Source organism: Harmonia axyridis, chromosome 3 (assembly GCF_914767665.1).
Source record: "Harmonia axyridis chromosome 3, icHarAxyr1.1, whole genome shotgun sequence".
Lineage (NCBI taxonomy): Eukaryota > Metazoa > Arthropoda > Insecta > Coleoptera > Coccinellidae > Harmonia > Harmonia axyridis.
Window position 1 is genome coordinate 14,888,507 of NC_059503.1, and position 15,592 is coordinate 14,904,098.

The 15,592-nt window shown below is 33.3% G+C and overlaps 1 protein-coding gene across 2 annotated transcripts in view; it reads left to right on the forward strand.

Annotated features, from left to right (window-relative positions):
• The window catches only part of LOC123676205 (uridine-cytidine kinase 2-B-like), a 54,118-nt gene extending 40,189 nt beyond the window's left edge, over positions 1 to 13,929 (forward strand). The window contains exons 1-6 of one of the 2 annotated variants that reach the window (XM_045611958.1): positions 11,101 to 12,136; positions 12,238 to 12,491; positions 12,632 to 12,777; positions 12,835 to 12,902; positions 12,964 to 13,012; positions 13,646 to 13,929. In XM_045611958.1, coding sequence (XP_045467914.1) covers positions 12,068 to 12,136; positions 12,238 to 12,491; positions 12,632 to 12,777; positions 12,835 to 12,902; positions 12,964 to 13,012; positions 13,646 to 13,743 — 684 coding nt within the window. In that variant the 5' untranslated portion in view covers positions 11,101 to 12,067 and the 3' untranslated portion in view covers positions 13,744 to 13,929. Of the gene's footprint in view, positions 1 to 11,100; positions 12,137 to 12,237; positions 12,492 to 12,631; positions 12,778 to 12,834; positions 12,903 to 12,963; positions 13,013 to 13,645 lie in introns of those variants that run through there. The other variant, XM_045611959.1, reaches the window with a different exon arrangement.
• Positions 13,930 to 15,592: the final 1,663 nt, after the last annotated feature.

The following is a 15,592-nucleotide window of genomic DNA, read 5'->3' on the forward strand; positions in this document are numbered from 1 at the left end:
AATTCTGGATGAAATGAAACGGTTAACGGTCTGGTTGTCACGGTGGCTAAAACGATGAATAGTTAATTCGTTTAGCTTGTATACTTCGCACCTACATGCGTTTTGCATTTGAGTTTGCGACAATTCAAATAAATAACGGATCCTTCTGAAGCAACAGCTAATCCAACATGTTCAGAGTGGAGCGTGGCGCTTTGACAGTTAGGTGATATATGGCAGAATACCATGAATGAGGCAATATTTATTCCCTTGAAAAAACTAATTTTATAATCATGTAGCGTATCTCAAGCTTAATAATAAAAACGAAATCTTCGAACGTGAAATTTATTGTGCTTGAGAGCCCAAACCAAATTTGATATCATTTGCCTCTTTAAACTATTAATGAGTTAGAATTATAAAATTGCTTTTTCCTCAATTTTTTCTTAGTTGCGTGGAGTGAATAGTTGTTATAATATAAGTTGTCATATTTAATGAGCTCGATGCATTGAATAATGGAACAGATTTTCTTTAAGTTTATCATTTTTATTGGTAGAACGAGTTATGTGGTATTCAACACATTTTTTTTTTTTTGAGACAATTAGCATTGATGTCCTTATTCAAGCATGAATAGAGTCGTCCGTTTTCCAGCATCAGCCGTATTATTACAAACATAACATCGTAAAATAATGAATATTCATCCATTTCATTGCTATTTCCTGTTTTAATACCATGAGATAATTTGTTTTGATCGCATGCAACACCGTGTTTGTTTTTGCTATTAAATGGGCTCGTTACAAACTGTAATTTCCAGCGATTATAATTATTATTGTCATTTCGTCTTGTTCCTTTCACAAATAGGCTCATTTGCCATCTAGTGAACTAATCTTTCACTGTTTTTTGAGATATAGATTTCTTTTAAATGTATTAAAGCAATCTGTAATATGGAAATAATTACAGATTTCTGCTTCGGTCAGAAAAGGAATCTATTACATTGACCTACTACAGGATTCTATCTTTGATGGAGTAGAAATCTGTAATATGAAGGCAGTTACAGGATTCTATTTTTGGCGGAGTAGGAATCTGTAATGTAAATGCAGTTACAGGATTCTATCTTTGGGAAGTAGAAGTCTGTAATGTGAAGGGTGCTACAGGATTCTTCCCTAGAGGTAGAAGGAACCTGTTATATTCTTCAAGCTACAGGTTCCTTCTACTCCGTTGCATTACAGATATCTATTAAGAATAATTGTAGATTGCTACTCTGCAGTGAGAGGGCGCTGTGTTTTAAATTCTCAAGAAAAGCTGTGTTGTTGCAAGTGATTCGTACAGATATAACAGATATCCGTTATTTTGGGAATCATTTTTCTATATGATATATGGAGTATGCGATGATTGGAATCGCAGGGTGACTCTTTCTGGTTAGGATGTTCCTGATCCTGGGAAGCTCGTCAATGGATAATTGGTACGATCATCACTTGGTCCGATTAAAATCGAGCTGAAGTAATGATCCAAATTATGTCCAGAATCCGAAAGGTATTCAAAGCTATCCGCATTGAATCGATGGAAAATAATGCCTTTGCAACTGAAATACCACACAAAACTCTATATCAACAATAAGAAAATTGAAAATAAAAACTACAATGTTTAATAAAAGACGATTGAAATGATAGAATTAAAAATAGAAACTACAATAATACAATAATTACATGAATTTAACGTTAAAAATAGAATGTTATTTTATGATCTACTATTGTGTGGAATCGGACTATGAGAAAATAAACCAAAAAACGATATTTACTAATTTTATAAAACAAAAAATGAAAAGTTCTCTATAGAATAAATTTATTTGATTTGATCTATGCACACGCAAAATTCTGTTATCACAAAAATGCTGGGTTCTCTTTCTGAATTTCTTATAGACTTGGTTATGTGAATAACATGAAATTCTACACGAGCCTTGAAATTGTCATTCTACATACCAATGAAAATTTACAAATTTTTTTTTAGACATTTCGACAAAAAAATAAATCAGGTATAGGATTTTAACAATTTTCGCCAAATGCTCTGATGTTCTCCTAATACATATTCATCAAACACTCTCAAAAAACGTTACGGCAACTTCATCGCCGATCCCTCCCAAAAGTACCACGCGATCCAAATACGAAAAAAGCCCTTCTGCCTCGTCTTTGTCGGCAAGAGCCCCAGCAACGTGGGTTCGCCAGACCTCGCAATTCCAATCCCGTTCTTTAACCTCGCGGGCTTTTTACCAACAAGTTTTTTCCTAGCGGTCCCTCCGTTTCACCCTTCGACGTCCATTTCATCCTTCGGGGGAGCCGGGGAACCCCTGCAGGCTCACAGATGCGGTTTCGTGGAAATTTACATCGCGAAGATACAAATGAGTCGGGATGGGTCTCTCTCTGTTTTTCGCTCATGAATTAGGATGCTGCCGAGGAGTCGAACTCGGAGAAATGGTTTTTTTTTTGTTTGGCGTCTATAAATTAAGGAAGGGTTGAAGGTTGCAAGGTGCGATTTGAATATTGCATTAATTAATTGGTTTTTGTGCGTGGGGATTGGATGGTGTGTCTGACTAATTTTTATTCCAACCCTAACCGATTCGTGTTTTGATCTGGTGAAGTATGGGTGGTTTGTGAGAGAGTTGTCTGCTGATTGAGGGGAATGTCTTGAATTGCTTTTTCTTATAGTGTGAAATAGTTGTTTATTATGATTACAAGGGGAGACATTGAACTATAAGTTTTCGATAGGACAAATTTTTTTTTAGTTGGTTTATTATTTTTATATGGAGGATTTTCAATAGGAATGATAGTTTTGATGAATTTGAGTTGTACAAGTTTTCTCATAAAAAACCTTTACATTTTTGAGTCAAATCGCAAAAAGTCTCATAATCCCACATATCGGCAGAATGAAAAGGTTTTTTTCGAAAAAAACATTTTCTGTAGAAATATGCAATAAAATGTGAGTTTTCTGTCGAAATCATTTTTTCTATAAAAATCTCAATAACTCATAAACCGTTGACTTTATGTTTTCATCCAAACTATGGCACATTGCTAAAATTGTCACCAAATAAGCTATTTAATGATGCAATAATATATTTGGTATGCTATTTGAAATGAGAAAATAGTAGTCTGCTTCCGGAAATTGTAGAAATCTGAAAATATTTTAGGGAGAATAGGTTCATTGCCTCAAACATCAACATACAGATATTCAGCACAAAATTATGATCAGTTTTTCATAAATGTCTAATAGACCATCGCGGTGAATAGAGAGAAAAATCTCTACTGCTCAGAACTGCTTGAAAATCAAGCTGGTGAAAAATTACATACTTGAGCTTGAATTGACTTGATTTCAAATATTAATTGCTTGACTTGATATCAAGCTATTTGATATTACTTGAGCTTGATATGCACGCGTCGCACGGCATATATTTCTGCAATCTCGTGCGCGCTTAGACTAAATAAGGGGATTCCTTGAGTGCCGAGAGACTGAAGCATGTGAATGTGACTCTATCAGTAGTTTTCTTAAATTTCTATGAAATCTATTGGTAGATTTTGGTAGTTTCTGAAATATCTTTCGAAACTTGGCCAAAATGACCTAGGATTTTTTATCAACTCCAGCATCTTCAGCTCCTGTTGAAAGACAATTTTTCAGAGCTGCTCTTATAGTTACGAAAACCAGCAAAAGGTTAGGCGACAAATCTATAAGATGCCTCATGTGTCTTAGATCCTAGATGGAAAATCATGAAATTAAACTGAGCCTGGAGGTTTCTCAATATTAAGAAACTTTATTTTTTTATTTCGTTTTAATTTATAATAATTCAATTTATGTTTCTATTTCGAAAAAATTGATAGTTTCTGTTCTTTTATACAATAAGTTTAATAAATAAGAGTGTTTTTTGCGAAGTTCCTTCTCATTTCATCATTTTTATTGTTGGGACACTACACAATAAAACTGCTAAAAATCAAGTAGCTTGATATGATTAGTACTCTGATAAATAAATACTTGACTTGATATGAGATTGAAAAACTACTACTTGACTTGAACTTGATCGAAATCAAGTCAAACTCAAGCCAAATTTTTCTATAATATCTACGACGAATAGGGAGTCGATTAACTGATTATCGTCCATGAATTCTTCTTATATTTCTATCAGTATTCACAAATGAGCTCTGATTTTGATAAAAAAAATTCAACAGTTTTAAAACATTGTTGAAGCTTGTGCTTTTAAATGATTAAATGGCGTAACATAGTGAACATAAATTACAAAAGAAATGTCAAAAATTATTCACAGTGTTGCCATTATAACCATTTTAAAGGATATCACCCTTGCTAGAATACCTTTCACATCGGTTTCTTTGAGGTTTAACCGAAAGTGTCGTAAAATAGCAGGAATAATGATGTAATAACTGAAACGTGATCTGCACCTAAAAAATTACTTGAAAGTTAGACAAATTTTGTATATCAGCTATATTTCCGTGCTAGTCAAGTTACTATGGAAAAACTATAATATTTACCATCTTCACCCTACACTGTCCGAATACATTAACCCAATTTTCACCTTCAACCAATAGACACGGCTACAACACGGCTTGTACAAACTTGTTGACCGGTACAATGTAATCATCGTAACGTGAAATCGCCAAGAAAGAAAGCCATCTTCCCTATTCACGAAAGCCGCAATATAAACAAAATGCCGAAGGAAAAACTCATTCATCCGAAACCGCAAAGCCTCTTGATTTTATTGTAGTTTTTGTCGGGTGGAGAGAGGGAAAACGACCAGGGGTGGGAAATAGCCGCGATGGTCACTGTTGAAGAAGAAAAAAATTATTCGGGACCGGTAAATCCACTTGATACTTCACTGTAATCAGTTAGATGAATGAGTAATTCTACGTGACAAGAGGGTTGGTATCATATTTGTATTGTAGCCGAATAGGGGTTTGATGGGTAAATGCTGAAAATTTAGTGGTTGTTGTATTCGAGGTTAGGTATACAGGGTGTCCCAAATTCGATGCTCATTGAAAGCATCTAGAGAACTATAAGACTTGATATCAGAAAGCAGATCATAGATATCTTGATTCGTTTTCGAGTTTCAGAGCTTTTCTGAAAAATTATCCTTTAAAATAATTCGCTATATCTTGGTTTCTATTCGAGATATTTGAAAAATTTTGGAACGTTTATTTCAGTAATTTTTATGGCTTATATTCATAACAGATCATTGAAGTTTATCATTGTTTTCATGATATAGAGGAGAGTTGACGTTTTTTAAAAAGGACAATTATTACCATAGATCAGGAAATTAAACACTAATAAATAATTTACTCTTCGATACCTACTATGATTTTTATGATAATATTCAGATTTTCCTGAGGATTTAGAGATGTTTGATTTTTTCTCGAAATCGATAGTAGTTCTGACAAAACTACAAGAAACCAAAAAGTTAAGATAAAACACCACCACGACTGCTCAGTTCAAAAGGAAATTAGAGATATTTGTTCCTACAAAACACTCATTTTCATGGAGTTTTCATACACTGTGTCCGTAAAGTATGGAACAAAATCATTTTAAGCTAAACAGACCATTTCAAGAAATAATCCCGAAACACATCGATTTTCAATTTTAATTTACCGTATTTTAAAATAATAATCTAATATACAGGGTGAATTACTTTCGAGTAATGACGTCACCGTCATTTTTTTTAAATAGAACACCCCCATTTTGTCTCAATTTTCCGATTACTCTAGCTGAGCTGATTCCAAAAATGTATCACATGTTGATTCCAATTTGTACAGGGTGGACAAAAATACAATAGCTTTTTGTGTGCTCATAAAGTAACGCGTAATATTCTTTATTAGTTAAATTAAGAATATTTTCAAAAATACTTATTGTCTAGCGGCAATTGGTTTGAATGTAACACCCTATAGTTTGTTACATTTTTAGATTAATGAAAATGAGCTGTTTCCCAACAAGTTTGGTACTTGTGGTCTAGCAGACAGAATATTAAAGAAATTATTTCTTATTTTTATACATTTTTATTAATCTAAAAATGTAACAAACTACAGGGTGTTACATTCAAGCCAATTGAAAATATCGAGAAAATTTTAAATATTTGAGTTGAATCGACTTGGTGGAAATTATTTAAAATTATATACAACTCCAAGGTCCAAGAGCGCACTTGGCTCATTAATGAATGAGTATTTCTTTCAACTTTTTTTTTGTCTTTTCACTGGTGACTTGAGTGTACCTATATTTTGCCAACTTAAAATTTTGCTGAACTAAACTGAAAGTCTTAATTCCAACATGAATTGCAAACGAGGTTGCCGTCAAGCCCCCATCCACTCGAATTGCCAACGTTGTCAGTGATGGATCGAACAGGGTGTTGAGTGCTGAGAGGTCAATTTGTTCGAGTGTCGCTTCTTAAACGCTCCTAGTCAAGTGTTGATAAAACAGGAGCAATATCACGTCAAGCCATTCCTCCATACAGATTTACATACATACACGTTCCATAGACGAGGCGGCGCTTTGTTTCTTTTTATATACTGAAAGTACTTATGCAGAAGAGGCGAAAATCCGAGTCGAAGGACCATATGGACGTGACTTTCAAGTGATCGATGAATATTTTCCTGGTTCAATTCTTTCAGTTAGTTACATTTTTCGTTTTTCGATCGAAGTTTTCGAGTACTTATTGACAGGCAGATGGTTGGCTTCAGATTTCATTAGAATTTAAAGATGTACAGGATGGATAAAATTGTCTTATGAGGATAACGCGAGAATTATTTTCAAGCTCTTCTTTCTTATCTAATCAAAATGTTGGGTTTCGATCAAAATTGGCTAAATTGTCATTTTTAAAAATGCAAGTTTCTTCTTTGAACTTATGATTGTCTAATTCGAATGTTGTGTTTTGGTCAAAATTAAGAAAACTGTCATTTTCAATAATGCAAGTTCCTTCTTGAACTATCATTCAAATCCAATTGTTACATAATTGATTTTATTATCGAATTTACAATTCTGAAAATATGACATGATTGATATCATTATCGAATTTACAATTCTTAAAATATGACATGAATATATGATATCTCCATAGAGTAATAAACATAGATAGAGGGAGTCAATCATACACGCAATTTTCACATGTCCCCAACATGGTTAGATTACGTTGTCGGATTGTGATATATTTTCAAATCCATAATTTTACTATATCGAAATGAATGTATATTATATTGAATGAAATATATTTATTTGAGTGATTCCCGATTGAATATGCAAATTTGAATATTTAGAATGCGAAATTTTTCCTGATTGTCGAATTTATGACAAGCAGAATATTTATTATTTCCTGTATCTACCTGCTGAAATCCAAGGTTTGACAACTTTTGCTCTCCTAGTGTCATCGGTTGTTTCACGTCATTTAACGCGTTTGAAGTTTGTTTTCTGAATTTCTGATATATTTAGGTATTTATTTCGATGGATTTTGAGTTGATACGAAACGTTGATTCGCTATGGGACATAAGAAGTGCGTTTTTTGTGGAGAAATTCGCGAATTGAGTGAAATATCGTATCACTGATATGTTTCAATTTCCACGCGCTTCATGTCAAATTTTATAGTTCATGTTGGGGTCAAAATTCGCTTACTTGAAATGACATATGCTTTTTCTGTCTATTTTTATTACTCTGAGGATTTCTCCCTTCACTTCTTCTGTCATTTAACTCCTGATTATTAAAGAGAACTTACTCTCTTCTGCTCATCATGATTTTCGTCTATTCGCTTTTAAGAACTAGACAATTTTCAGCGGGTGTATTCGTACCCTTACAAGACTCCATTACTTGTAACGGGTGTTCTTTTTCGAGGTATATAACTTTAAGTTGGCATTACTGTTCAAGATGGCGACCGATTTGACAGCTGTCAAGTGATTTATTCTCAGTTTGGTTTGGCAATTCATCATGAATAGACTCACGCCTGAATAGTGTTTGCAAATAGTGCAATTTCATTTCGAAAATAATGGAATAACGGAATACGTAACACGCACTACGTCCATTTTATTTTGTTTAGCGATGAAGCGCACTTCTGGTTAAATGGCTACGTCAACAAACAAAACTGCCGCATTTGGAGTGAAGCTAATCCTCAGGTGTATGTCGAAACACCGTTACATCCAAAAAAACTGACTGTTTGGTGCGCTTTATGGACTGGTGGAATCATTGGTCCGTACTTCTTCAAAAACGATGATGGCCAGAACGTTACAGTCAATGGTGATCGGTATAGAGCCATGATTACTAACTTTTTCATTCCTGTATTGAACAACTATGATGTCCAGGAGCCGTGGTTCCAACAAGACGGCGCAACATGTCACACAGCTCGTGCCACAATCGCTTTATTGAAAGACACGTTTGGTGACGCCACAAACCCTTGACTATTTGAAAGACAACATTCGCCGTGTTATTGCCGATATACGGCCACAAATGTTGGCAAAAGTCATCGAAAATTGGACGTTCAGATTGGACTACATTCGAACCAACCGTGACGGTCATATGCCAGAAATCATATTTAAAATGTAATGCCACAAGATTATCTTGCGGATAAATAAAATTAATATCAATCGAATAATCCATCGTTGTTTTATTGCAATTTGAAGTTCTATAGCTTTAAAAAAACACCCTTTAGAACAAAATGCGTGATTTCAATATCAAAAGCTCATTTCCTCACAGTCGAAGTCCTCTCACCCTTCCGTCAATCTCCTAACACGCATTTTCGTAAAAGGCAGATCGTTGCAAAATGCACAGGGAGTCCAGACAGCGGCACAATACGCGTGCACAATGGCCTTAAGGCCGGGCCGGTCCGCCTCCGCGTGAAGCCCGGTCTGGAAATAATGAAATTGCACTCCTAAATGAAGCGAACGGGTGCAGATCTGTTGTTTTCGAGGGCAGATGGTGCACGTCCGAGGGCATTGTGGATCGAGAGAGAGCTTTTTTGGCGAGTTTGGACGAACGATATATGTGGAGTGTCGATCTTGCTCATTTTCAGGACGAATGTGTTATTTTCGTAGGGGTGATTCCCGGTCACAAAGAGGTGTTGATGATGGCTTTATCGATTACGTCGGAAGGGGCTAAAGGTTGAGAGTCAATTGTGTTGATTTTTGTCAGAATGTTATTCTGGAGTTGACGTTGATTAAAAGGAAAATTATATGATAGTACCTGCTTTCCGAATGCTATTCGAATTTTTAGGTGATTGAATAAAAAAAATATCTGTCTGTCCACTGTGTACGGTGTCCCAAATTCAAGGGTCACTGATAGCATCTTGAGAACTAAAAAACTTACAGAAATAAATCTTCAAGGACCCCTGATCTCTTTTTCGAAATAATAAGAGATCAGATCGTGAATATTTTTTTTCTGAAAAATGTTCGTTTCAAATACACTGCGCAAAAAAATTAACGCGCATTATGGAAATCTCAAATTTATTCTACAACTGAAGGTGTTCTCAATGACAATTATTTTTATCAGAATTATGCATGCATATGTTATCCGCTTTCAACGTTTTTCTTCAATACAGATGTTTTTTCCCAGCAGGAATAAAAAAAGATGAGATTATCAGATTTTGAATGTATTGGCTCCATTCTGAAATCAGTGGTTCTCGATCAATTCTAGTGATCAATAGTTTTTCTTTCGTTTGATTTTCTACACTCGATCGCTATGCAACGCGAAACACGCAATTTGACCCAAGAGGAATGTGCCCAAGCGGTAGTTTTGCGAGAAGAAGGGTGGACATACACAAGAATTGCAGAAAGGTTTGAAGTTTCCCATACAAGTGTGTCCAGAATGTTGCAGCGATTCAGGGAGACAGGAGACAAGAGACAGGGAGACTTTTCCTTATTCAATGATTCGAACGAAGTTTTTGAAGGATTGGATCTGTACTCACGGAAATGTTGGGGTACCTTTTTTTTCCTATATTTTCTCGAATTGTTCATGGTTCTCATGATGTGATCAGCTTGAAATTTAATTTTTTTTCTCTAATTCAATCGCAAATCCGACCTTTTTGAATAAAATTGTTCAGGAAGATCTCAGTTTAACTTGAGAATCTAGAATTTTCCCATAATATGATATTATAAGATAAATGAGAGTATGTCATTGCATACTATACAGTGCGTGTCAAGATTATGGAACAAATACATTTTCTCAGAAGAAAAATATTTGGCAACAAAATCCCAAAACGGGTCAATTTTTGTTTCAATTTAACCAAATTTTTATGCATTTTTGAAGGATTTTTGTTGCACCCTGTGCCATCCCCATCAACCCTCTAAATTTTTTGAATAGGGAAGTGGCTCGTTTTCGAATTTCTAACTCGAGGAAGAAAATCAATGCCTTCTGCACTTGTATTATAAATTACGATTCTAAAGATTCAATATTATAATGATAAACCAAAAGAAATTCTAATTTCACCATTCTTACTGTGTTTTTGTTTTTGACAAACTTGAGCTATCAAGATTCTCACATTGGGTTATTGAAGTACGGACAGAAGTTACCTTTAAACAGGTGAAAGTGATTCGTTATCATCTCTACTATCAATTAAAATCATTTTGTGCCCTCGGGTTAAGTTCACGACCCGAGAAGTGAAACACGATACGATAACAATTCGAAATTCCGTAGAAAGTTGAAACTTCGGTGCATTACTTCATATTGTTCCTTTCATAAGAAGAGATCGGCTCGATTAAGATGGAACTCTGTTTTTGCGAAATTGTATTTATCAGTAACGATTAATTCAACACAAAAGCTTCACGAATTCAATTTCCAGCATGAGGAATATTTATTGCAAGCTGAGTAAACATTTGGGTGAGATCAATTCAAAACTACTTGTGATCAAATCGGGCACTTCGAGAATCGTTTAGACTAAATAGTTTTAAATAGACACTATACGTTTATGACTACATTTCTATGGGTTTTATATAGATAAAAATATAGAGATATAAGGGTTTTTAAGAATTTGACTCATTTTGAGTCATAACAAGAGATGAATCATCCTGTATATTTTATTCATATTCGGCAGACGTCATCCTCATTTAAAGCTCAAATCAATTACCCAATAACCATAAGGAAAATCCAGGGCCGGGTTAATGAAAACGATTGTTTATTTAAAATAACACCTTCTATCTCGGACTTTTGAAAATCCATTTGCTTATTTGAAAAAAGTCCAAAAAACTGAACTGAAAAATGTGTCTCATAGTTTTGAACAGACAGTTAAACTGCAAATATTTTCAACTTGAAAGTGAAAAGTTTCCAAAAACTTAATACTTTTTGAAATTAGGAATATTCTGTATTGAAATTGATTGAAAAAAGGTTAATGAAAAACTGCATTTATATATCTATAAAACCAAGTCCATTTCTCTTCACATCATAATTTGTTATCATCGTTATCATAAATGAATAATACTGCAACTACATTTTTCTTCTTTTTTTTTTAATTTTGACAAAAAGCATCAAAAACGCATGTTCAATAGAAAGCAACGTTGTCATTTTCTGAAGAATTATGTTCAATGAGAGTCAAATATAACTGACAGACATTTTATTAACATAAGCAATCCATACTATTTTATGTTCTAAGCAGACAACACACAGCTTGTCTCCATTAGTATTAGTTGATACTGTTTATGGAAATACCAAAAATTTCGACTTTGAATGCTTGCCTGAAAATTCAATTTGAGAATAAAGGTTATTATACTCAATAGTGCCTTCTTATCTTGATCTGAGACTGTACAGACAGGTCTAATTATTATTAATATCAAGTGTAGTTATTCTAATTTGCTCTTTTTTATTATATAGATAACAATTGCTCCGCTTTAACTTGTTTCTTCAAAATTCTTTTCATTTTGAATAACTAGTTATTACTAGCCTGGGTAACATAGATGCATGCTGTAGGCGTTACACAAAAAAGAAGAAGAATATTCGTTTTCAGTGACTCAAACTGAAATAATTCATTAGTAGGGGCGGACCCAACACTTATTGTTCGGGATACAGTCAGATTAGTAATCTCAGTGTGATAATATATTTAGTGTATTCAAGAAAACCTGATTTAAGACGAATCAATTTCAAAATGAATGGATTAATTGATAATAAGACTCCATATCTTATTGGTGTTTCGGGAGATGCAGGTTGTGGAAAAGTACGTATATCAATTATTGTTTTTCCTTAAGTGAATTAGTTATTGATTGTTTCCAATTTTGAAGAAAGAGGTATAACTCATAAATTATGTGTGAATTTCAGAGTACTATATGCAAAATAATAATGGAGAAGCTTGAACAAGAAGAGGTCAATAATGCAGGGAAAAAAGTTGTGTACATATCACAGTTTAGCTTTTATAGAGACCTAACCCCATCTGAAATGGGCAAAACAATTTGTCAATTTGGTTTTGACCACCCAGATGCTTTTGATGAGACACTCATGAAAGAAACATTGACGGACATACTAGCTGGAAAAATTGTCAAAATACCTACATATGATTTCAAGAGTCATACACTGTAAGTGAAAACAATTAGGGGGAAATACATTATGTATTAATTTTTTTCCTTTCAATACCAATATCATTTCAAATTACCGTCAGTTATTTATTCCAATCAAATAAATTTATGAAATTTTTTTTATGATAATTTTTTTTCAGATTGAAGGATGAACTTATAACGATATATCCTGCCGATGTTGTATTGTTTGAAGGAATTTCAGTTTTCTGCTTCCCAGAAGTTAGGAAATTACTCCACATGAAGCTTTTTGTAGATATGTACTCAGATATAAGATTTGCCAGAACAGGTAATGTTATAATTATAAGTTCATAATCTTGAATAAGATTCTAATTTTTTTTTATAGGTTTGAGGGACATTGGTGAAAGGAGACGAGAGTGGGAACAACCAACTTTTTATGATTTTTGCTTGCCAGTAAGTATAAATATATATTTTTTGTTCTTCCTGTTTATAATGAATGATTATTCAATTACAGACTATGAAATTTGCTGATATCATCATTCCTCGAGGAACCGGCAATGTCGGTAAGTTATTTGTAATGGTTTTTAAGAATAACAAACTTAAGAAGACTAGACTTAGTTGCAGGAAAGTTCATTTAAATTTAAGGCCGCATTAAAATTGTAATCCAGTGCTGGATTAAAATTTTAACGAAGACATTACATTTTAATGTACGTTCCTGCAACTGTGTGTACGTTAAACTTAAAGTCATACTAACGTGCGTTTATTTAAATTTGTGGTCAAGAGTGCTGTGGAGAAATTGGAGTGGATTTTTTGTGATCACAAGTAGCGTACGATACCATTATCTGGTAATTTTTCCATTTCACTTGAAATTCATTCATATTTAGAATTTGGATTTTCGAATCTGTGAGAACTTTTTTTGATTTCATCAACTTTGGAAGGATATATCTTCCTCAATATGCTTTTTGGGCCATAAGTTTATCAAACTATATTATTTTTCAATGTACCATCACCCCCAGAAAGCTCGCTACACATTTTTGACTCATGACTACGAATTTAAAAGAACGCACGTTATATAGATATGATTATGAATTGTGCTTTACTCCCAAACAATATTGCTGCCAGTTCGATTATTACCATTGATGTCAATTAATTTGAGGTTTCCCTAAAATCTGACATAATTTTTTTCTTGATTGCAGTGGCCATTGACCTGATTGTTAGTCACATCATGAATTTTATTCACGGAAAAGGAGGAGTAAACTGTGTTGATAGTCACAAAGTGAAACCAATTTTATGAAAAAACAAAAATTTAAGTCACCTTATTTCGTCAATAAGACAATATAATTTATAATGAATGTCTATAAAAATATGTATAATACGATGTTGCTAACTCAATATCTTTTTTATATTTTTTCACATCAACTTTGTATTCATAGTTATGTATGAAATTGCACATATTTATAATTGTACCCAGAGTTTTGAGTTATTATATAATTATTACCAATATGTTGTTTCAATACCTCAAATACATATCTTTTTTATATTCTATATACCTAGGGTGTAATAAACCGAAAGCTCACTGCTGAAAAGAAGATCGTATATTCCATAATTTGGAATTGATTAGACAATTGCTATTTGCTTATCTGGAACTTTAAAGACATACTTGAGTAACTGTCCCATACATTCAATACCAGGAATTCTATTATTACTTGCAGGTAACAAGTCAATTTTAAATGAATTCAAGTACCTATAATGTGTCGGTTTCTATTTTTATTCATTTAGAAATATAAATAAGCACGAAGTGTCTTTTATCAACTGATAAGTCTCAGTTTCAAAGTACCGAAATCGATCGTAATTAGTTTTTAATGGCTAGTTTTATGTGTAAGTTCATAATTTTTTCCTGTCTGTTAAAATACATATTTGGTCGAGTTTAATACTTCTGAATTCTCTACAATTGAATTCAATTATGTTTTTAAAGTATTGTATTGTTTATTTCCACCAATCACAAATGCTCAATTTTGAATTAAAAATGGTTTCTAGATGGGAAAACTGTATGACTGCACCTGACAGCAGTTTTTTCGAGTTTAACCGCGGCAACACTTGACATCTATTGTCATGAAAGATTACAATATCTTTGAAAACAAGTAATTATGGTCTCATGAAATACCATTCGAGCATTCAATTTTGCCTGTGAAAAAAATCGAAAAAACACAATGCAAAGCAACATTTTTTTAACAAAAAGCATTGAAGTATAGAAAGCAACCCTCATGTTTTTCGTTAAAATATTACTTAGCAACGTGATTTTCCGATTTTTTCCAGAAAAATTAGATGCCCTTATTACTTGCGAAAACACTTGTTAGTGTGACAATTAGATAAAGTCAAAATTAGTGTTTTCGAGTTTTCGTCCTCCACACAGATCATAATATCGGGAATGTTCGGGAAATGGTTCGACCCTCTGATGAAAATTTGGAAGTAGCATTACAATTTCAATTGAAGTGCAAAATTTCATGTGTATGTAGAATGACAATTTCGAGTCTCGCGCAAAATTTCAGATCCATTGATTAATTCAAGAATACTTTCGAACAAACATTACCCAATATTTTCGTGATCACAATATGAAAACCATAGAATATTTGAGAAAAATATTGTGGAAGAAATAGCCAATATTACCGTGAATACATATTTGCTCTGGTTGAGATTTTTGAGTATACACAAATACAGAGTTCTAGCTTAAAAATATCACGTCACTCCGATATTTCAAACTAAAAATCATTTTTGAATTCCTCGTTCAATTTGTGACAAAATATCTTTCATGCTTATTATGCAAAAAATTAGAACATTCATTCTGACACAGAATATTCAAACTTTGATGTTTGACGTTGATATTTATTGTGAAAAAATTAAATTAAATTTTTTCAAATACACCTAATACTTTTCATCGATAAACACGAATAAAGAACATAAATCCACCATTTCTAGTGCTAGTGTTAGTTCTTAGGTAAAGTGCATAAACGCCCTCATTGATGTGTTAGCGTTCAATTCTTACTTCTTAGTTTTAGTCTTACTTTTTAGGAATGATGAATAAACGCACCATAAAATTCGTGGTCAAAAATGCAATGGAGAAATTAGAATAGATTTTCGGTGAT